General features: G+C 55.4%; 1 protein-coding gene across 2 annotated transcripts in view; it reads left to right on the top strand.

Moving 5' to 3' along the window:
• Positions 1–22,616, top strand: part of SYK (spleen associated tyrosine kinase) — a 90,555-nt gene that overhangs the window by 32,670 nt on the left and 35,269 nt on the right. For both annotated transcript variants that reach the window (XM_032471118.1, XM_032471117.1), the window contains exons 2-3: positions 7,761–8,206; positions 10,220–10,380. In XM_032471118.1, coding sequence (XP_032327009.1) covers positions 7,805–8,206; positions 10,220–10,380 — 563 coding nt within the window. In that variant the 5' untranslated portion in view covers positions 7,761–7,804. The remainder of the gene's footprint in view (positions 1–7,760; positions 8,207–10,219; positions 10,381–22,616) is intronic.

Raw genomic sequence — 22,616 nt, 5'->3', positions numbered from 1 at the left:
CGTGGCCTTTGCAGCGTTTGGGGTCAGTGCCTCTGACCATCTTCCATGGGGATGGAGGAAAGCAGACTGAGGCGGCAGCTCCTAGGGGCATCCACTGGGCCTCTCCCTCCTGACCTTCGAGGCTTATCTCCTCCTCCCTCCTTAGTACCAGAAAGTTCTACTGTGACTCCACCAGAACCCAGCCTCACTCACTCCCCGGCCTGGGGGGCCTTGCTTGTCATCAGACGATTCAAATACTTATGAAGGGCCAGTGTTTCTCTCTCCCGGCCCTAGTCCACGTGCGGTCTTAGTTACATCTTGCTCTGTAACAGGTTACCCTAAGTTTAGTGGCTTACAACAGCACTGATTGATTACCCCTCATAGTGTCTATGGGTCAGCAATTTGAGGTGGTCCGGTTTGGGTCGGGGTCTCCCATGAGGCTGCAGTCACATGTGCTGCATCACCTGAGGTCCCATCAGGGCCTGGAGGACCCTCTTCCGAGATGCCCCCTCCGTCCTGGCTGTTGGCTGGACGCCTCCGTTTCCCCAAAGAGCTTGCTGAGCACCCTCGTGAGTTGGCGTCTGGCTCTCCCCAGGGTGAGCAATCCAGAGACCAGGGAAAGGCTGTAAGAGCCTTGACAGGCTAGCGTCAAGCATCCCACAGTGTCACTGCGTGGTCAGTCCTTGTCTGTGCAGGAGAGGCCGCACGGGGGCCTGGATACCCGGAGGCGATCATCAGTGCAGCCATCTTGGAGGCTGCCTGCTGGGTGTACATTTTAAGTCTCCACAGAGCTTTGCAAGGTGGAGGTCCATTCTTAGGGTGTTCCTGAGTCCAAACTCATTCTGCTCGCCACACAGACAGGCCAGTGCAGCAGGACATGAGGTCTTGGGGCCAGGAAAAAAGGCTTTATTCAGAAAGCGGGAAGACTGAAAAGATGTGGGGCTAATGTCCTAGAGAACCATCTTCCCCAGGTCAAAATTCAGGCTCCTTTTATACTAAAAAGGGGACAGGGTGTGGTTGGTTGGTGCAAACTTCTTGGTGTCAGAATCCTTTGTTCTTGCAGCCATCCCTGTGGATCAGGTCATGGTGTCCCTGTAAACCTCCTTTTCTGTTCTGCAACTTTTTATCTTTATGTGAATGGGAAAGTGTTACACCCTTACAGGCCAGAGCCTTGAGAATGGGCTCTCCTGTCTATTTCAGGCTAGAGGCAACAGTCTTTTACAAAAGGTGCAGAACCAGCAGGACTGAGCCCAGGAGACAGAGCCCAGGGTTAGAGTCAAAGGAACAGAGCTGACATGGAGGCAGGTTTGTTCCTCCCAACCACAAGGGTAGCAGCAGGGAACGATGGGCTAAAACACTGGTCCTCGTGGAGTATCTGTCTATTCTAATGTCTCTGGGGAGGCAGACAAGGGAAAAGGAGGTTTTAAAGCTGGGGTGGGCTGAGGAGCGGGGGTGGGGGGGGATGCAGAGCCCAGCCCTGTTCATCACGTTGACTTCGCGCTGGTCATTCTTCTGCAGGGGATGAAATTTCCTTCCACCAGAGTCACGGGTTTGAGACAGCTTTTTCCATCTGCTAAGCCTGGTGTGAGCAGCTGTATCGAATCTTACACTCAGGCGGCCCCCAGAAACATGACTTTTTTTTTTTCCCAAAAAATAATTAGCTCAAATCTTATCTGAAAAATTGTGTTTATGTTGGGGAGCTTTGGCTACAAAACTACCGTCTGATAAGATAGAACCACACAGGTGATGTTTTCCAGCTAAAGGCACTTTACAGGGCAACGGTTGTGCAGGGAGCCTTGGTCCCGGGGTGGGCGACGTGGATGACAAGAGCCTGCTTGAAAGGGGGACCGTAACACATCAGGAAGAGCCAAAGGACACGGTGTTGCTGAAGTAAAAGGTGCAAGACACGAGGATGCTCGTTGGTTTCAACTGTCACAATAATTCGTCTTTGCAGGCTGCTGGTGGGGCTCCTCGGGGCTGGGGCCGCCAAAATCAAAGCCCCAGGAAGGCAAAGACTCTTTTCTAGATGTAACCCCTCAGAGCGCACCGAGTGCAGGATGAAGCCTGAGCTGACTAGGCAGGGTTTTCAAGCGGGAAAGCGTTGTCTCCAGCTCAGTTCTGAGTCTGTTTGTGGGGTGCACACAGGCGCAGTCTCTCTCTCTCCCCTGTCAGGTGCTCCCCATGCCTTTCCTTTCACCATCCCGTGATTTTCCATTTGGAACCCTTACTCGCGGGGTGCCAGTTGCCAGGGGTACCCCTCGACACTCTCTGTCACGACTGCAGTTAGTTACAGGCACAGGACTGTGGGGCTAATGTGCCTGGGTCACGCGAGCTGGGACGAGGCGCCACCCTGCCCGACTCTCAGCCTCTGCTCTGCCCCCCGCTCTGCTGCCTCTGGGTCCAGTGCACACTCGCCTCCCCAGGGCCCTGTCCCTTTCCAACCCTCCCTGTCCTGCGCTCAGAGTGACAATGGTAATGAATCAGATAAGGGGATATTCATTTATCCAGTTTATCAGTGAAGATGCTAGAGCAACGGAAAGAACACATCCGATTTGTGAGCAGCCCAAACCGGGAACACAGTGGCTTCCAGCCAGGGGACCCCTGGGGACGCTGCCCCAGGGAACATTGGCAGTGTCTGGAGACGGCTGGCACGACTGGGGAGCCGGGGAGGCCGCTGGCTGTCGTGGGTGGAGACCAGGCTCGCAGCGACCCGGCCTGAAACGGACAGGACAGCCCCCACAGCAGAGACTGATCCAGTCCCGGTGTCAGGAGTGCCGAGGTCGAGAAAGCCGGTACGCCCTGTGCTGATGTAATGAAAGGTGACAGATGGAAATGGGTGAGACCAACACAAGGAGTGTGAGGGGCAAAGGCAGCCGTCAGTGTGTAAATCGAGGCTGGGGAACGTGCTTTGACCGCATGTGGTAGGGCGCCTTTTCATTAACCAGAAGCCCAAGTGGATGCCGGGAGCTGGGGCCACCCGGGGCCGTGTCTGGGGGCCACCGGTGCAGCCCAGGAGGGCCCCGTGCACTTGTGTGTTTAGATCTTGGCAGTGGCAGCATCAAAGCCAGCTACGGTTTTAAGAGGGTCTTGGGGAAAATGGGATTGTGCGGGTCCAGGGGACCAGCTGAGTGCATGCTCTGCGGACAGTGTCAGATGAGGGAAGATGCGGGAACTTGGAGCAGAGCGGCCAGCAGGTTGCTTGAAGGTTGTTTCGGGGAATAGGAACTCGAAGAATTCTGTGTGTCCTGTGGGCAAACAGGATGGGGCTGGAGGAGGAGAGTTCGCTGAGAAAGCCTTTCCTACCAGTCACACCCGTCCCACCCACACCGGGAGGGGTCCCCTCAGGAAGCCACGAGCTCCGTGCAGGGACCCGGGGCTCCACTGGGGACCGGGGACTCTCGAAGGGGGCTGGGTGCCTATTCTCCGAGGCTCTTGACTCTGGCACCGTAATCCCCCCCGGGGCAAAACACAGCCACACAGTGAGCGTTTATAGTTAGAATGTAAAGCATGTGTGTGTGGAAGCTCTAAAAAGGAATGCTCGGCGTGTTTCCCTGTAGCAGGTGTTCTGTGAGCATCTGGGGAGCCCCTGACTGTTGGGGTGCAAGCCGACACTTCCAGACCTTGGTGCTTACGTGTTAGAGGGGGGAGCACGGGCTCGTGGTGACTGTGATGAAGGAGATGTGATGAGAGAAAGGTGGACGGGGGCACGAAGCCACCTGAGACCCGGCCGTCCGCACACACCCCCTTCTGAGGAGGTGACATGGGCTTGAGACCACAGGCCTGGGAAGGAGGGAGCCAGCCGGGAGCAAGGGCAGTGAGCAGGGCTGGAAGACGGTGGTATGGCTGGGCGGGTGAGCTCCGGCAGACGGGGGCAAGATGTGGGGGGCAGGGGCGGAGCTCAGGCCAAACCAAGCAGGGCTCCAGGGCCAGGGGATGGGTGTTTGGGGCGCGAGGGGGAGAGGGGGACGGCCTGTCACCGTCACTCTGCCTGCTGTGTGAGGAGCGGACCGCGAGGAGGGCCGGGCGGGAGGCAGGCAAGCCTTCCGTCCACGGGAGAGCGAGGCGGCGGGCCCGCCCCCGGGCGGCGCTGGAGGAAGCAGGGAGGAGCCGCGGCTCTGGGGTGCATCTCCGAGGAAGACTGGTGAGGCTCCCTGGAGACCAGCTGGCCCAGCCTCCTTGGAGACTCCCCAGCGCCTGACGGAGCCCCTCGGTCCCTGCAGGGAGCTCCCTGCTTCCCGAGGGGGCCCGTTGCAGGTGGGACAGACGCATCTGAAAGAAAACGTGCTCTCTTCTGACCCAGTGGATTAGCTGAGATGTGCGCGGTGAGGGGGAGCGAGGGGCCCCGAGAGCACCGAGGGTCTCGTCCCCGTTAACTGGGTGCAGTCGGTGGCGTTTCCTCAGCTAGGAGGGGCCGAGGGAGGGCCGTGCGTGAGCAACTGGGAGCCCCGTTGGGGGCTCCTGGAGGCTGAGTGGCCTGTTGGACGTTGAGGTGGAAACGCCAGGTAAGCAGCGTTCAGGCTGGGCGCTCAGGCGAGAGAGGTGCGGGTGGGACCCGCAGGCACATCCGCGGCAGTGGGGGCCACGGGCGGGGGGGCTGCCGCTGGGCCGCAGAGTACGTGAAGGAAGGAGCCACGGAGGGGAGAGGGGTCAGCCGAGCGAGAGGCTGACCCCCTGATGTGGGGGCGCTGGGCCGCGTCCGGCGCTGCCGGGAGGTCAAGCAAGATGGGGCCTGAGGAGTGACCTTGAGGTTGGCCATTTAGAGGTTGGTGACAATGGTAGGAGCAGGTTCATGGAGTGCAGTGCAGAGACCAGGCAGAGATGGGGGGTGGAGGAGCTCCACTGCGAGGCGACCTGGGCAGACGTGCGCAACCAAGGTGCTGGTGGAGTTTGGGGTGAGTTGAGGGGCCTGGTCCGTGGGGACCGCGAAGTGATTTCACACGTGGAGAGAGAGAACTGAGAATGTTGAAGTGGACACACGCAAAGTAGGCAGCAAGCTGTAGGCACTGCTGAGAACATTATCCCAAAGGCTGTGAAATGGAGTCTGAGCTACGGGCTTTCCCTGGGGTCCAAGGAGAAGGAAGACGTAGTCCGTGCCTGGGACCCAGGGCGGGGCCGAGTCGATGGGCGGGTGGAGGGAAGCGCACGGCACATCGCACGTCGGGGAAGCTGCAGTCTGTGCTGATTTATCACACGGAGCAAGGGATGGTGCCTGAGGAGCAGGGCTGAGGACAGCAGTGTGGCCACGCAGCGTCTGTGGACGGTGGCTGCAGCAAAGGTGGCCGTCTCCTGTCACCGTGGCCCGTGTCATGGACAGGGCCCCAGCCGGCCGCTGGCAGGAGCTGGTCCTTAGGAGATGCGAGCAGGGCCTCACAGCTGGTGTTCACCCCCCAAGTTAAATAGCCCAGGAGTGCGTGCCCTCAGCTGTCCTCGCGATAAACCATTTCTATTATGAAAACCACCGCCAGCAGCAAGGGCCCAGGGCATCTTCCTCAGGCCCACGCCCAGCGTCACCTGCAGCGCAGGAAGTCGCACCATCAGAAGGGGAGGGCTGCTGGGCCAGGCACTGTGTCTCCAGGAGCAGCCAGGCCTGCGCCCTCCCAGGGAGGCCGGAAAGGTGCCGCCTGCTCAGGGGCGAGTCGGAGGATCCACCCGGGCCTGGAGCACGGGGCTGCCTCATCACGGCCCGTCATGTCACGCTGACTCGCCGCGCCGCGGGATTCCAAGCAGAGGGCCCGCGCCGATTCAAATATTAGTGGCAAACCAATGAATCTTAAAAACGATCATTGTTCAGATTCATGTAAAGTTTTAAAAAATGTCTGTAAACACTTAAAATACTGTTTTTGAAGACCCAAGATTTTAGTTGAGGCCAGTGGTGGGTGGCAGCTCTGCATGGGGTCCCGAGCAGTGGGGACAGCTGCGAGGAGGGTGCGTCTGGGGCAGGCGTACAAGACAGCGTGTCCCCCAAGCAGAGGGGGTGTGTGAGCAAGGGGGCGGGAGGGGGAGCCGTAGCCCGTGGACTGGGCCTGCCAGGGATGGGGCCGGCAGGCGAGCGGTGCTTACAGCCGTGTAGCGGAGTTGATGCGTCAGAACGAACAGTGATGATGCGTACACAGAGAGACAGCCCTTTGGGAAGGAAGCCGGAGAGAAAGCAGGGACCCTCAAAGGACTCTGGGCTCCTGGCCGGGGCAGTGCCTGGGCTGGGGAAGGCAGTCGGGTAATACATCAGCCTCCAATATGACATGGGGGACGGAGGGGGTGGAGGGTTCGGAGGGGCCAAACCTACAATGCCACCAACACAGAGGGCTTGGCCTGAGATGGAGACAGAAGCAGAGGAGAAGCATTGCTTCCAAAAGACACATCAGCTCCCTGTCTTCCCAGAGATGCTCTCGGTGTCTCGCGGATGTCTCTTGTTTAAAAGCCAACGTGGACCGTACTTTTAAGAGAAAACAAAAGCTTGTTGCGAGATGAATGGTTAGAAACCTCGACGAAGAAAAATCAATCATCGACAGTCAAATCTTAAGAGATGCAAACGAGAAAATTATTATACGAGCCGTGTCTTTTTAGGGGCTCGCTCGGGAAGACTGATTTGGCGATGTTGCCTGGAGAAAATTCTGTTGCCCCCGCCAGGCGGGTGTTACGTTCTGCAGTGTAATGCATATCGAGAAGAGGCTGTTTCATGTAATCGTGTGTGCACATGGGTTTGTGTCTCTGTATGTGGGCGGGGTGTGTGTGTTGCAGTGTGTGCGCACATGTCTCTGTGTGTGTAACACGAAGGGGCAGGTGCCTCGCTCCTAGACACACAGGTGCAGTCATCTGAATACTTCTCCGCCCACGACAAGCCCCTTCGGGTTGAGATGTGCACCACTTTGGGTACTTCTGGGACGGACAGTATCGATCCTTCTTATCTACAACTGCAGCTGGTCAGTCTTCCCCTCAAAAGCGCATCCACTGCCTTCGCACTTCCCCTCTGGAGTGTGCGTCTGTTCAGTGCAAGAAGCATCTCTTTCTGTGACAGTGTCCCCATCAAATGTGGAACCTGCCCTGTGTCTTCAAAATCGGCCCTTCGGACGGTGCAAGGCGGGGGCCAGGAAGTGGTCTGGGGGAGGGCGGGGAGCAGCCGGCGTGTCGCTGAGGCCTGGGACTCTGGGCGGGTGTCACTTTTCATGCCTCAGCGCAGCTGCTTGCCCATCCTACCTCCCGGCCAAAGGTCTTACGTGATATGAAAATGCGGCCCGTACTCAGCTCTCTGGTGTCTGGTGTCTGGTGTCCAGTTACAGCGTACGACGCAGTAGACCCTGAGTGTTCGGGTGGGGGTCCGGTAACATCCTCCCTGCAGGTGGCTGGCCAGTGTGTGTTTACAGCTCTCTCCATCTCAAGAGAACAGTGGGTTGCCCGGGTCCTGCCCCTGTGCCCTGCTGACGGTCAGGTGAGCTCCTAAGCCCTGTTCTGCAAGGGGATATCTCATTTTAGTTAGTCTCAGAATTCTCTGCCTTCACTAACAATAATAATAATAAGAAGAAGAAGAAGAATAAATAATAATTTGGCCATATTGGTCCAATGTGCTGTGTTTTGGTCCAACATTGCAGGGATGTGTTTGCGAAGCTGATGGTAATGTGGGCAGGAAGGACACGAAGGCGCACTCGTTAGGGCTGTAGCCCTGAGGCCCAGCGGCAGAGCACCCGCCACCCCCGGGAGGTCTCACCTCCAGCGCTGGAGGCGCGGCGCTCAAACCGCTTCCTGCTGCTCGGGTCCTGACCGCTGTCCTGCCTTTGCTTCGCCAGGGGGACTCCCGCGCGCGCCCTCGGCCCCAGGAGACGCCGCAGGCATGGCCGACACCGCCAACCACCTGCCCTTCTTCTTCGGCAACATCACCCGGGAGGAGGCTGAGGACTACCTGGTCCAGGGCGGCATGAGCGACGGGCTCTACCTGCTGCGCCAGAGCCGCAACTACCTGGGCGGCTTCGCGCTGTCGGTGGCGCACGACCGCAAGGCGCACCACTACACCATCGAGCGCGAGCTCAACGGCTCGTACGCCATCTCGGGCGGCAGGGCCCACAGCAGCCCGGCCGAGCTCTGCGCCTACCACTCCCAGGAGCTGGACGGCCTCGTCTGCCTCCTCACCAAGCCCGTGCACCGGCCGCCGGGTGTGCAGCCCAAGAGCGGCCCCTTCGAGGACCTGAAGGAGAACCTCATCCGCGAATACGTGAAGCAGACGTGGAACCTGCAGGTGGGCCGCGCCTCCCAGGGCCTCGCGTGAGCCCCCTTCCCCTCAGCCACCAGCCTGCCCCCCTCCAGGGGGACTGCCTCTCCTCCTTTGCGCTCACGCCTGAGGCGCCAGCGATGGGGTTTCTCCACCGCAGGAAACCACTGCCACGCGGTTCGCACTGGCCCTTTCGGACAGGCGTCCCAGGCACATACTGGTTTTTTGGTTTTTTTTTTTAATTTACCCTAGAAGGTCATACTGCGCACGTTGCCCAGCACTGGATTTCACAGCCTCAAATCGCCTCTTGCAGAACTCTGCAGAGCAGCCGACACACGGCTGCGTCAGCCTGTTTTTGGCTGCCTGATACTTCCTCCTGTGAACCCTAATTTATTTAACTATTGACGGATACCCTCACTATTTACAAATAATGATGCTGCTAACATCCTTCTCAACTTCTATGCAGCATCAGCGGGACAACCCTGAACAGGCTGGATTCGCCACAGCGAAGGGGGGGTGTGTGGGATTCGGACGTATTGACAGATTGTCTTCCAGGAAGGCCCCGGGGTTGTGACAACTTGCATTCCTGCCACACTCTTGAGGTCAGGAGCCAGCAGGCTGGTGGACAGTCTCCTGCTCTGACTCATGCGTCCGATTTCCTCGCATCCCCCGGGTGTCTGCTTCACGCGTCCTCCTGTGCCGTCCGGTCCGTGTGGATGTGTGACGGCACAGTGCAGGCTTTCTGAGGAGTCTGCACATCCTTTACTCCTTTAGTGTGTCCTGCACTGAATTCAGTCTTGCAGACAGATCCTGCATTTTCAGTATTTTTATTAGTGTTTCTCGAATAAGTCTCAGACCAGCCTTCTACGTTTTTTAAGTCAGGTAAATCAGATTTATTGAGGTGTAGTTTACACCCTCTTTCGGTGTACAGGGCTGTGACTTTTGGCAAGTGCGTGACATCACGTAGCCCCCCGTGTAGTCAGGGTGCACGGCAATTCCATCACCCGTTAGGCACTCATGCCCGGCCCCGGCCCAGCCCCTGGCGGCCCCTCATCTGCTTTCTGGCCCTGTAGCTGCGCCTTTTCCAGAATGTCATACAAAAGGGCCACCCGGCATGCAGCCTTTTCAGACTGGCCGCTTTCACGCAGCAAGATGTCCTGGCGAGTCAGCCGTGTGTCAGCGGCCGTTCTCTGTTGCAGCAGAATCCCGCACCCCTATTGCTTCTGCCCTTTGCTCTCTTTAAGTCGGGCACCTTTCTGGTATGTCACTGCTGCGGCTTTGGGTTTTCATTCCATCCACGAGGAAACCCTTCCACGTTCCCCTTCCCTTCCGTCGCCTCCATCTCCTAGTTTGGGGGGTTGTGGTTTTCTTTTCCCTCCTTCTGGTTCTTCCTGTAACCTTGAGTAAGCACCTTGGATTCCTCATTCACTGCTGCTGGGGACAGCGGCGTTTCTCCCGCTGAGGACGAGGAGGACGGGAATTCAGCCAGCTGTCCGCCTCCTTCTCATTTTTGTTTTCCGCGCTGTCATTTCTGTGTTGTCGAGGTTCGTCTCCTCTTGCTGTGGTCGCGTCTCCTGCAGGTACAGGCGGCAGCGCCTGTGAGCGTTCAGGGTGCAGCCATGTAGAGGGAGACGGGAAAAAGCACGTCTCCTTTGCTGCACGCATCTGAAGCCTTCCTGGGGGTGATTAAATGACCAGAGGCTAATACGGAACAATCAGTTCTAGGAGGCGATGGTGGGGAGAGGGCGGGAGGCCCATTCTCTAGACCTCATGGATTATGCCAGGTGGCTTCTAAGGCCCGATGTGGCTTTTAAAAGGCCAACCTCTGCATTCTAAAATCCATTTTGTTATTTATACACTCGAAGGTACTTAAGTAATATATACGAGCTACCGGCTTTATTTCTTGAATAGCCAGTCAAACAGGTAAATAAATGTGACTGCATTTTCCTGCGTCAGGACTTAGGGCAGAGTGGAAATGCCTTCTGCATCTTCCTTGTCACTGTCACTCAGCTTGTCTCCACTCTCCTCTCCGCATGGCAGGGTCAGGCTCTGGAGCAGGCCATCATCAGCCAGAAACCCCAGCTGGAGAAGCTGATCGCCACCACGGCCCACGAAAAAATGCCCTGGTTCCACGGAAAAATCTCTCGGGATGAATCTGAGCAGATCGTGCTGATAGGATCAAAGACAAATGGAAAGTTTTTGTAAGTATTGTGTCTTTTCCCTTCACCCCCTACCGCCAGGGCTGCCTGGACAGTTAGGGGTAACCCAGCCTCCCCAATCCTGGATTCCTCGTGACCCCGGGGAAGGAGTCACTGCTGTCATCTGAAATGAGTGTGTTGGTCGGCCACACTGACGTCTCACATCAAAGCCGTCCCACATAATTCAGCATTTGTTTTGCCCAGTGTGACTCCAAAGCAAACACGCTCCTTGGGCCCTGAGGGACGCCGTTTAAAGAAAACGTATTCAGCCACATAGTCTGCTTTTAATGACAGACGTGAAAGGTGTCACACCGTGGTGTGTCCGCTCACAGATCTTGCCCCAAGATCTCAGACTTGACTTCTGTCTTTCCTTGGAAAGAAGTGCTGATAGGGTGGACGGGAAAGAAAACTTGCTGAGAGTCGGTCATACGAGAGGTCAGTGCAGAAGCTTGATCACAAACAGGTGCGTGGGCTCCAGCCTTTTCCACTCTGCAATGAGGCAGTGCATCCCGAGCTCTGTTCCCTCGAGGTGCTGGAGATGCAGACCACCTCGGGGCAGGGTCGGTGGCCTGGAGACGGCAAGGAGCTGTCTTGGGCACATGTCGGCCTTATTCCCCCGGTGCTGTGGCCGAGGGTACAGAGGGGCATTGGCAGCGGAGGCACACTCGCTCCTGTGTCTTTGTCCCTGCTCCGTGCCCCACCAGAGGTGCTGGCTGGGGGCCCCATCCTCGCCCTGGACATGCGCAGCAGTGGAACCCAATGGTCAGGCACGGGGAGCTGCGCCCTGCTGGCCTTAGGAGCTCTTCTTAGAAATGGAAGTGGTTTCTCTGATCAGCCGTCTAGTGAAAGAATGTTCCTCATACTTTACCATAATACCTATTATTTAAGAAATCCAGACACGCACTACTGTATATAAAAGAGACGAACAACAGGGACCTCCTGGAGAGCACAGGGAACTCTCTTCAGTTTCTTGTGATAAGAAAATGCATTGAGCCGTTAGACTTGTGCACTTTTCATGGGTTATGCTTCATTAAGAAGGTTTTACAAATGAAAAAAAAAAAAAGAAATGATCTTAAGCCCAATCCTCTTTCTCCAAAAGTGATCCTAGAGGGGGCGGGGCACAGCTCAGTGGCAGAGCACCTGCTTAGCATGCATGAGGTCCTGGGTTCAACCCCTGGGACCTCCATTTAAAAAACTATTTTAAAAAAATATAATAAAAAGTGATCCTGAAAGCAAATGCAGGGCAGCCCTGGCTGGCACACAGCGTGCCTGGACTGGTGGTTTTGTGGGTACAGCAGTGGCCGGGGCAGGAATCCTGTGGCAGGCAGATGTCCTTTTCCCTCAGTGTGGCACCTGGCAGCTCATTCCCCCTGAGGTCTGGACTTTTACCGTCTTCTTAGGAATAGTCTCCAACACAGATGTCACAGGACGGCGTGCGTGGCATCTGGGCGTGTGAAGTCAGCCCCAAGGCGTGCAGAATCCAAACAGCAAGGCCTCCTGCCTGCTCGCCGTTTGGAACCCCGCTCTCAGGCTGGCTGGGGGGCAGCTGTGCTCACTGAGATGTGGGGTGCTGCCGGGACCCCCCCCCCCGCCCTGAGCCAGCCCCACAGTTGTGGCACCTTCCTCCTGAGTCTTGGCGGGCCTCAGCCAAGTGTCCCTAGAGAACGTGCCTCCTGCCTCCTTTCTGATCGTGTGAACTGGCTTATCCATCTGTGGGCTTGTCCACTTGTGTCCACAGGAGGCACTGGATGCCAGGACTGTCCTGGGCAGTGGAGAGGGGGGCATCTTCCTGGTGGAGGCTGCATCTCTGTGAGGGAAGTAGGTGCTGAGCCACTGGACTGGGGCCTCACCGTGTGTTGGAGCATTTAAGGAAGCAGGTAGAGCAGCCGTTGTTGGGGTACCAGGGTCCTGTTTTACGCTGGGTAGTGAGGCAGGGCCTCGCTGTGAAGGAGACATTTGAGCAGAGACCCAGGGGCAGCTGGGAGCCATCCTGACGGAGGAACAGCTTGTGTGGGTGCCCGGAGGCAGGAGTGCACGTAGAGAGTCAGGCCACCACGGGACCACTGTGGCTGGTGCAGAGTGAGATGGGGAGGGGTGGAGGGTGAGGGCCAGGCCTCCGAGGGCTCTCAGGCATCAGTCCATCTGCCTTCAGGAAGGTGATAGCGCAGATGCAGCTGAAGTTCAGCAGGACCCGATGAGCTCGGTGTAGAAAGGAGCCAGTGCGGAGGTGGGAGCCTGAGCCCGTTCGCCAGCCACACCGCACACACTTACACCCACTTGAACCAAAATGTGCTGCTCATTTCTCTGCAGTGCTTTCAGGGCTTTTACCGTCTCATGCCTGCTGACACCGGCACGGCCTTTCGTGCTTGTCGGCAGGAGGGGTGGAGTGGGTGCCGGTGTGCAGCCCTGCTGCGTGGGTCTGTTCTGCACGGCGGCCAGAGCAGGCCCGGTGTCTCTTCTGCGCAGACAGGCCCTTATTGTGGGGAGCTGGGGTTTCCCTGCACCCTGCATTGTCCCCAGCCAAGCTGCAGTGAGGAGGAAGGCAGATTTCAGGGCACGGGGTGCTGTCCGTGGTGAGCGGACCTCACCCCATCCCCTTTGCCTGATGTTTACAGTTCCTTGTTCAACCTCGTCTTGCTGCTTGATTTTACGTGCTTGGGGCTGATGTTTTTGCTTTCAGTTCCCCCGCTGGCCCATTCCCAGCCCTTCTACACTCGATTTGGCTCCCACTGGCCGCCCCTCCACGCTTCTCACACCCCCGCTGCTTCCCCTCATCCCTGCACACTCAGAGGTACTTGTCCCCCTGCGTGACCCGGTCTGAGCCTTGCCCGGCCCGACGGGCCTTCCCTGGGACCTCCCCGCAGTGACTGGCCGACATGAAGAACCCAGGAGGCTTTCAGATTCAAAACCAGAACCTGATCTTTGTGTTTCCTCACGCTGGTCATCTTTGTTAGACTGAAAATAAGTTACTGCATGTGAACGGGTCCTGCCTAATGTTGAGCGCTTTGTGGAAGGTTAACCGAGAGGAGTCGTTAACAGACAGAGGGGAAGGGCCGGGGGACACAAGCTAGTGCTGAATGCTTGCATTTCCCAGGAAGGACGAACCTGAAGAGTCCAGTGCAAAAATATAAACGTTCGTTCCAGAGTCTCTGGTCTGCGTTACAGCTCAGGGTAGCAAGGTCCCTTCCCGCCTTGGGAAGGCAGTACCCCTGCTGCCCCCAGAGAACATGGGTGGAGAGGCAGCGCGTTCCACGAGGTCTGAGAGCTCGATGAGGTTATAAACCCTCACCAACGCGGTTTGAAGTGCGGAGGCTCTGTCCCAGAGACGCCTCACCGTCAGGGCGGGCTGTGCCCAGGAGATGCCCGCCAACTCCAGTTTTCTCTCCTCTTGAATTGTGCTGTGAAATCCATTTGCGGTGACCAAACCCCTGCGCCAGAAGGGACCTTATTGTTGATGCTCTGAATCCCTTGATTTCCAGACAAGGGCTTAGGCACAGGGGAGCCTGCCCGAGGCTGTCAGGCAAGTGAGAGGTGAGGGTTGGAATGGGGGGGGGGTCCCTGATGTGTCTGGGCTGAGAATGGGCAGCAGCGAAACCCACACCGGGGGACCCCAGGGCCACCAGCCCCAGCCCGTTCCCCCGGGAACTCAGCTGGGACTGTTTAGGAGCGGCTTTGTGAAGAGAAGCCATCAGGGACTTCGCACTGTGCTTGGGGATACAGAACGTAGGCGTGAAGGCTCTTTACAGGTGAAACGCACAGTGCGGGCCTACGGCCCGTCTCTCGGCATCTGCGGTGTTTCCGGAGGCGGTTTCGCATCGCCTGGCGTTGCGGGCCCAGTGTTCGTGTCCTTACAGTTTCACCTGGCGGAGCCGCAGCCCCCAGCATGACAGGTGGAGGTGGGGCCTTTGGGGGATGATGTAGACAAAGCCATGAAGAGGGGGCCCCGTGATGGGACTGTCTACGACAGGAGGAGACGGGAGCGTCTCTCCACGCCCGCACCGAGGCGAGGCCCTGGGAGCACACGGGAGGTGGTTCGCCTTGGGCGGGCTCCCCGCGCCTAAGCCTTTGTCTGGAAATCAAGGGATTCACAGCATCAGCACTGAAGTCCCTTCTGCGCAAGCCTTCTGTCACCGCCAGTGGGTTTCATGCCGTAACTCAAGGTGGATCCCTCATGAATGGGTTTCGAGTCCTCATTAAAGAGACTTCAGAGAGCCTTCCCCCTTCCGCCACGGGGAGGCGCTAGGAAGGTGGCGTGTGAACCGCGAAGCAGGCTCTCAGCGGACACCGACCCTTCCAGCATCTTGGTCTCAGACCTCCAGCCTCCAGGACGACGAGGATGAAATGCCTGCCGTTTAAGCTTAAGTGTCTGCTGTTAAGGCAGCGGTGTTCTGATGAAGACACCCGTCCGTGTCTGGGCCTGCCCAGCCAGATGGGGACAGTCAGACTGGGGACCCCCCGGCCCGGGCCCTGTGGGTGGGGGAACGGAGCTCTGCCTCGTTGGTGACACCAGGGACAGAGGCAGAGCAGACAGGCTGGGTTGGGGGTGCGTGTCCTCGGCTCTCCGAGGCCCCATCCTGACGGCACAGTTTGCCGTTTGAGAAACTGGTCACGGCTCAGGTGTGGTTTGAATACGAATTTGTTAGGCAAGGGAAACAGAGCTTCCTTTCCAAAAATGTTGCATCCTCTCCCTCAAGGGAGGGCTCTAGGATTGGTGGGATACAAAGCATATGCAATTTGGAGACCCTTTAAAAAAAAGAACACAAAATTTGGCACAAAATACAATATTTTGGGAAGTAAGGAAAATAACAATAAATTACATTTTTTAAAAGCTGATAAATACTATAAACATACAAAATTTAGAAAAAAATAGTATAATTTTCTACTTAAGTGCCTGATACATCTCTATAGTGCCTTTGATTTTGACATCTTTTGACTGCTTAGTGTTTGACTGCCTCTTCACTGGGCAATAATTTGGTAATATTACTTTCTGCGTATCCCAAAAAAGAAAACTCTGTCCTTCTGGTACGTTCACAACTCACTGTGAGTAATGCAGGTACATCTTTAGGATTGTCGTCAACGCTGAGAAAGGAAGTCAGAGTGGAGGAAAGAGTAGTCTTCTCTGGCTATAATTAAGTATCTTTTACAGGTCGTACAAAACCCTCCGGCCGCGTGGTGACATTGCTTGGGCCAGATGAGGCCGTGGGGACAGGCCGCGGTCAGCAGGCCGCCCACCCTCCTGTGCAGAAATATCTCACGCTGTGGTTGGTGCAGGGCAGCTAAGAGCTCTCGTGCGCGTGCCCAGAGCGCATCTCGTCTGCTGAAACGTGATGTGCTGTGTCCTTCATGTCATCATGTCAAGTGTCTCAGAACAAAACGCTGTAAAAAGCCCACGTTCTGCAAGCGAAAAGTAATGGAATTGGCACCCTCTTTGTGTTTAGTACCTGGTGAATGTTTTGTTGCTTCTGGCTTAAAGTCCTTGCAAGTCTCGCAGAGTCAAGAGTGAGTCGGAAGCGACCTTTAAAATACACAGATCGTGGTTCTGCAAGTGGCTGAATTAACGTTGCAAAGAAAAGGGAGGATTTCAGATTTGTCGAGGGAGTCACTAAACCAGGAAGTCACCAATGCCTTTTTCATTCTAGTTCCTACTTTCTGACTTTAGAAGTGTGCTGTTTTAAAAAAGGAAGCTACAAAAATAGGCTTTCATTCCACAAAGTATAAATGCATCCCACCAGGTAAATGCCAGGCATTGTGGTAGGACTGTGACAAACATGACAGACGTTGTTCCCTGCCCACATCGTGCTTCCAGCCTAGGGGGAGGATATTAAACTCAGAGAGACATGCTGCAGAGTGTGTGACGTGTGACAGTGTTTCCCGCTCCATCCATCACGGTCATCCCATCCAGCTAATGACACTGCTGACCATTGAGCAGTATCTTCATTTCCACTCACTCGTTTATTGTCCGTCAGTCCACTTGTTCTGAGTGTCCGAGCGCAGGGCCAGCCACCGTCTTCATGAGTGGAGCCCCACTGCTCAGGACAGGGTCTCAGTGGCAGGAATCTTCTCAGGGAAAGGGACCCTTAAGCCTCGCTTTGAGCAATAAGGAGAAGAGGATTGATGGAGAAGGGGAAAGGGGGTCCTGGGCAGGAGGGAGTGCTGGTGCAGAGTCTTCGGGGTCAGCACTGTGACCTGAGTGTGGCCTGGCCTGGGGCTGCGCAGGAGTGACAATTAGTGGTGACGGGGAGGCGGTCAGACCCGCCCGGAAGTCCCTGCTGGTCCTAAGGGGTGGACCAGGGAGTGGATTGTCTGCTCAGGGACACATTGAAAGGGAAAAAGGGACCAATGACAGGATGGGAGGGGTCAGCGGGGGTCAGCAGGTTGAGTCTACCCAGAATCAGGGATGTGCAGGTCAGAGCCATGTGGTCCTCTTCCAGGACAGCCCTGACTTGGGGACACCAGATGCCATCCCTGACACCCTTGACCATTAGAACAACGCCTTTCACCAGTGCCCTCCCCTCCGCTCCCCCATCCCATCAGGCGGACTGCTTGGCAGAGGGATCCCTCTCTTTGGAAATAGCTGTCAGTAATCTTTTCCAGTGCACGCGCAACTCTGTGTAAGGGAGCCCTAAAAAAAACGGGTTTACGATGTGGCACAGTTTTCAGAGACTTTGAGATAGCTTGTAACAGTGTACACTTGTGTTCCCTACGAGCAAGGAACAAAGGTTAATTAGGAGAAGGGAGAAAGACTGAAAGCAGTGCCTTCATTGGGATTCCACGGGACAGAGACATAGTCCAGAGCGGTTAACGCAAGCAGTGGCTCTCAACCTTCTGTGCGTGTGCGGACCACCTGGAGGACTGCAGAAAGCACAGATTTACATGGCACAGATTTCAGCCGCCTCCCCTGAGTTGTTAACTCACTGGGTCTGGGTTTCGGCTCAGGAATTTGGATTCCTAACAAGTTCCCAAGTGACGCTGAGGCTGCTGGTCTGGGGACCACATCTGACCCTGTTTCAGATGCTGGATGCCTATCTAAGCCAGATTAAGAACTTCAGGGTTTGAGGTGGATTAATAATCTCAGGATGGACCACCTGCATCCATATGTCCAGTAGGGAATGTCCTTGCAACACACCCCAAATACTGTATTACTGGACTGGTTGAGACAGCGTTAGTGTTGAAACTGCTGCTTTTTGGGGAAGCGTCAAGTTCAGACAGGCACAACGGCTTTACAGCTCTGCGATGTAGACAGCTTGACTCATGTCTGCAGCCCGGGTTACTGAGTGATAGAAAGGGGAACCTACTGTGGTGTCGGAGTTTCTTATGGAGATGAACAAGATAACATGTTTACGGCTAAGCCAGTGGCTGTCCTGTATCTGTGCCTTCGACAACCACAGGTTCTTTTCTTTCATCAGTTCTGGAAAATACTCATTTTTTTTCAAGGCATTACCATCTTTCTTTTTTTTTTTTTAATTTTTTTTAATTGAGTTATAGTCATTTTACAGTGTTGTGTCAAATTCCAGTGTAGAGCACAATGTTTCAGATATACACTGAACATACATACATTCTTTGTCACATTCTCTTTCACTGTGAGCCACCACAAGATCCTGTATGTATTTCCCTGTGCTACACAGTACAATCTTGTTTATCTATTCTACATTTTGAAATCCCAGTCTGTCCCTTCCCACCCCTCTCCCCCTTGGCAACCACAAGTTAGTATTCTATGTCTATGAGTCTGTTTCTGTTTTGTATTTATGTTGGTTTTTTTTTTTTTTTAAGATTCCATATATGAGCAATCTCATACGGTATTTTTCTTTCTCTTTCTGTCTTACTTCACTTAGAATGACATTCTCCAGGGACATCCATGTTGCTGCAAATGGTGTTATGTTGTCAGTTTTTATGGCTGAATAGTATTCCATTGTATAAATATACCACATCTTCTTTATACAGTCACCTGTTGATGGACATTTAGGCTGTTTCCATGTCTTGGCTATTGTAAACAGTGCTGCTATGAACATTGGGGTGCAGGTGTCTTTTTGAAGTAGGGTTCCTTCTGGATATATGCCCAGGAGCAGGATTCCTGGGTCATGTGGAAAGTCTATTCCTAGTCTTTTGAGGAATCCCCGTACTGTTCCACAGTGGCTGCACCATTTCTTCCTCCTGAGATGCCTATTAAACATGCGTTAGACCTTCTCAGTTCATCTCCTGTATCCCTTCTTATCTTCTCTTGCCGTTTCTCTGTGGGCTGCACTGTGCAATGTCCTTGACTTTGCCTTCCACTTCACTAACTGTCACTTCGTCTGTATCCAATCTGCTTATCCCCTGTTTTCCCCCCACCAATTGCATTTTTAAACAAATTTCTAGCAGTTCTGTTTGTTTTTGTTGTTCTTCAAGGAGCCCTGTGCGTTTTTGAGAGTCCCTATTGCCTGACAGTTTCTGTGATTCCATCTTCTGTTTCTCTGAACATTTCATGCATAGTTAGCTTATATTCTGTAGCTGATGATTCCAGTGTGGAAAGTGTCCAGGAGTATAAATCTCTGCCTCCTGTGCTCTCTTTCCCTCTCTGTCTTCTTTCCCATAAGTTGTGTTTCCTTGTTTTGGGTGATCTCTTTTGAACCTGTGTTTGACTGATATCCATCTGTGGGATTCCTGAGTGTTCTCTGCTGAGCATGTTGTCCTCCAGAGTTGAAGAGATTTTCTCCTTCACGGTCCTTGCTTTAATGTGAGAATCTCAGGTCCGGGTACCCACCTTGCTGCTGGCCCGGGATGTTGTCCCCCTGTCGCCTGCAGCACCATATTAGTATTTGTCCTTGGGTGAAACCCACATCTTTTTTACTCTTATTTGCCGCTCACTTCTCCCTACTCAAGTTGCAACTCACCTTTCGTACTTATACTTAAACTTCAAAAGAAAACTGTGGGCTTAGGAGAAAACCTTACTCTTGTTCACTGATGAATGGGACTGTGCGGGGCTCCTCTGCCACAACAGAGGCTGAGTCCCGTGAGCGCCCGTCCTTCATCAAAGGGCCCCGTGTTCTTTAGCGTGTGTGGTTCTGCAGCCACAGGTCAGCATGGAGAGTCGTGACCTGTCTGAAGTGAGAAGTTTCGAGGGGCTCGTGGGCTGATATCAATACCAGGTCGTTGGTCTGACCCAGGCCCCCGTGAAGCTGGAGGAGGGGCGGCAGGACCTCGTGTCACCGCATGGACCAGAGCAGAGGGGGAGAGAGGGGCAATACGGTGATAAAACCTTTCCAACGGCAGATGTGTGGAAGGATGGCCTGGAGGGGTCCCACGTTTGGACGTGTTTTCTGTGCTGGTCCTCCTTCGTTGCTGGTGTGCAATGCTCATGCGCCTCCGTTTTGCTTTGACACGAGGCAACAGCACCGGAAGTTGCATGTTCTCTCATCTTCTGTGCATCATTAGGGCTGGTGTGCCTCCTGGGCCTGCGGAGCTCTCGGCCTCACGCTGGCAGACGTACGACTGTGCGTGCCTCTGCTGCACCCCTCCGTCCCCGCTCCCCGCGTCCCTCTAGAGAAGCCGCTGTCGGGGACCCAGCTGCAGTGTCTGCCCGCCCGATACGGCATCAGCCCTGGAAGGGAAGCCCCTCCCCGTCTCTCCGTACAGCCCCTCCCGGCCGTAGCCTCACAGACGCCCGCCTTCCCCTCCACCAGCCGTGCTCCTCTCTGCTGTGAGCAGAAAGAAGACGTACCAGGCAATGAGAATGCCTGATGGGCTGGGACGTGCCCAGCCGTTCCGTTCCGTCTGCAGCAGACACAGTGCAGTGTCCCCAGACTTTGGCTGGTGAGGGTCACCTGAGGGGTGCCACCACCTCCCGGGTCCTCACTTCCCCGTCAGTGTCTGGACATCTCTGATCCAGGAGAGCACAGGAGGGTGGAGGAGGGGCTCAGGCCTCCAGGCCCTGCCTGGCAGAACGAGCACCCTCCCCGCCTCGGCTTTGCCTGAGGGCCTCGTGTCAGTGAGGGCAGGACCTGCTCATCGCAGAGCCCGAGACGTCCACCTCGGAGGGGAGGTGGCGCTCCTGCCCGCTCACCAGCGGCCTCGAGACAGTCTGAAGGCCGGTGAGGACGCTTCACAGCTCAGGGCACTGAAGCCCCACACTCTGTAGCAGCAAAACACAAATCTGTGGTGAGCCCGCTTCTTGCGAGAGACTCGCCGGGAAAAAATACTCTAGTGCTTCTGGGAACGTGCTGAAGACGGCTGGCCCGGAGGGCGGAGGCCGGCAGCCCCCAGAGAAGCTGGAAGGCTAGCCTTTGCTCGTGCCTCACTGGGCATCCGTGTGACAAACCTAGTGAGTGTCCCAGGGACGAGGGGGGCTTCTAAGGAACAGGAGGGGCCCAAGAGGAGGAGCGACTTCAGCTTCCAAACCAGCATTTTCCGTAGGTTAGACTAAAAATAGCCCAGCCCAGGATCTGCCTGCAGCCAGCAGGCGTCTCACGGTTGCTGGCCGTTAGTGTCACTGAGCCTCTGGTCTTTGTCACCCACAGATGCCGGGCCTGTGGGTTTCCCTTCTCTGCCCTTGTTTCCTGCCAGCTGCCTCAGGGGCTGTTCAGGCTGCGTGACCGCCGCCTGTCCCTGCGCCTGCCAGTCCTTCAAGTGTGCTCACCAGGGAGCTGTCGCCACTGGCCTCCCGGGAGCTGGCCCAGGCTGCCTGGCTGGGGCTCTGGGAGAGAGGCTCCTCTGGGACCTGCTCCCTGCAGGACTCATGGAAGCACGTGCTTTTGCAGAACTCCCCGTCCAAAAGCAAGACCTTCCCTTTCTGCCTTGCACAAACTCTCTTTTAAGGCTGTTTTAATTATGAAATATTAAATGCACAGAAGAGTGCATTACCCTGTATGTGTTACCAAAGGCAAGTTCACGTGCCCGCCTGCTGCACCACGAGGCCAAACAAACTGAAACACGAGTTTGGAGCAGAGAAAGGTTTACTGCAGGGCTGAGCAAAGAGGACGGGGTGGCACATGCCCAAGAAAACCCCAAACTCCTGGAAGGGTGGCAGCAAAGCATATTTAAAGGCCGGGTAAAGGGGGGGGCGGGTGTGCAGGGCACCTGATCAGCTCGTGCACAATCTCTGACTGGTTGATGTTGAGGGAACAGGGGGTCAACACTGTCAAGCCCCAGGCGCCAGACGGTCTGGGGGCCACATGCTCTGGATCATCAGGTAGTTCATTTTGTCCCTTTGTTGGTGGTTTTAAGCATCTGACAAACTCAGGAAATGTGCATGAGATACTGGTGCTTCAGAGGGGAGCTCCAGCAGAGGACATGGGGGAAGGGGCCTGTCCCTGGAAGCCCCGCGGGGCCTTCCCCGCACGCATGCGCCGCTTACTGGATGGCTCTGAAGCAAATGCCGCTGGAGTCAAGACTAAACCACGGACAGCGTCACTGGGGGCCCCACCCTCACACCCCAGCCCCTAGAGGACACCGCTTCCTGCACCCTGTGTCCAGCCTGTTCTTGCTTTTTTCTTCTTTTCTCTCTCTCTTTTTTTTTTTTTTTTGCCACCTAAGACTGATCTATGTGTACATCTCACAACAAAACCGTTTGCTTTTGCCTGTCTGGGAACCGCGTGTGTGTGGAATCACGGTGTCCGTTTTGCGATCGTGAGAGTCGCCTGTCCTCTGTACCCCTGCCGCTTGCGTGTTTTATCCTGTGACACTGCGTGGTATGAATCCCCCCCTGCAGACTCGCTCACCGCGCAGCCAGTGAACACTCAGGCTGTTGACAGTTTTTGATAATCACAGATAAAGCTGCTGTCAGCATCCTTGCACTCATTCCAGGTGCAGGACGCACACCGGTGGCATATCTTCGAGTAGGTTGCTGACTCACAGGGGACAGACAGGTTCAGCTGTAGCAGAGAACTCAGAATTGTTTCCCAGATTGGTTGAACTGACTCACGCTCCTGCTGGCCTGCATAGGGGAGTGCCCGGTGCCCCCCTGCTCAGCAGTGTTCAGTATCTGGCATCAGTCTTTTATTAAATTTCTTCCAGTCTGAAAGGTATGTAGCAGTATTTCCATTGCAGTGTTCATTTGTGTTTCCCGATTTCTGGTGAGGTGACGGCACCACCTCGCTGGGCGTTCTGCAGTCCTCCGTCTGAGTTTTAACAACAAAAGGTCAATCAAGGCATAAAGCAAGATGGAGAGGTAGTGACTGGTCATGAATCCAGAAAACCAGAGCTCAGATCCAGTTCATTGTTTCCAGGACCCCGAGGTCCAAGACGCAGAGGACTCGAAGTCAAGG

This window comes from Camelus ferus, chromosome 31 (genome assembly GCF_009834535.1).
Source record: "Camelus ferus isolate YT-003-E chromosome 31, BCGSAC_Cfer_1.0, whole genome shotgun sequence".
NCBI lineage: Eukaryota > Metazoa > Chordata > Mammalia > Artiodactyla > Camelidae > Camelus > Camelus ferus.
This window is presented reverse-complemented; position numbering and strand designations above follow the sequence as displayed.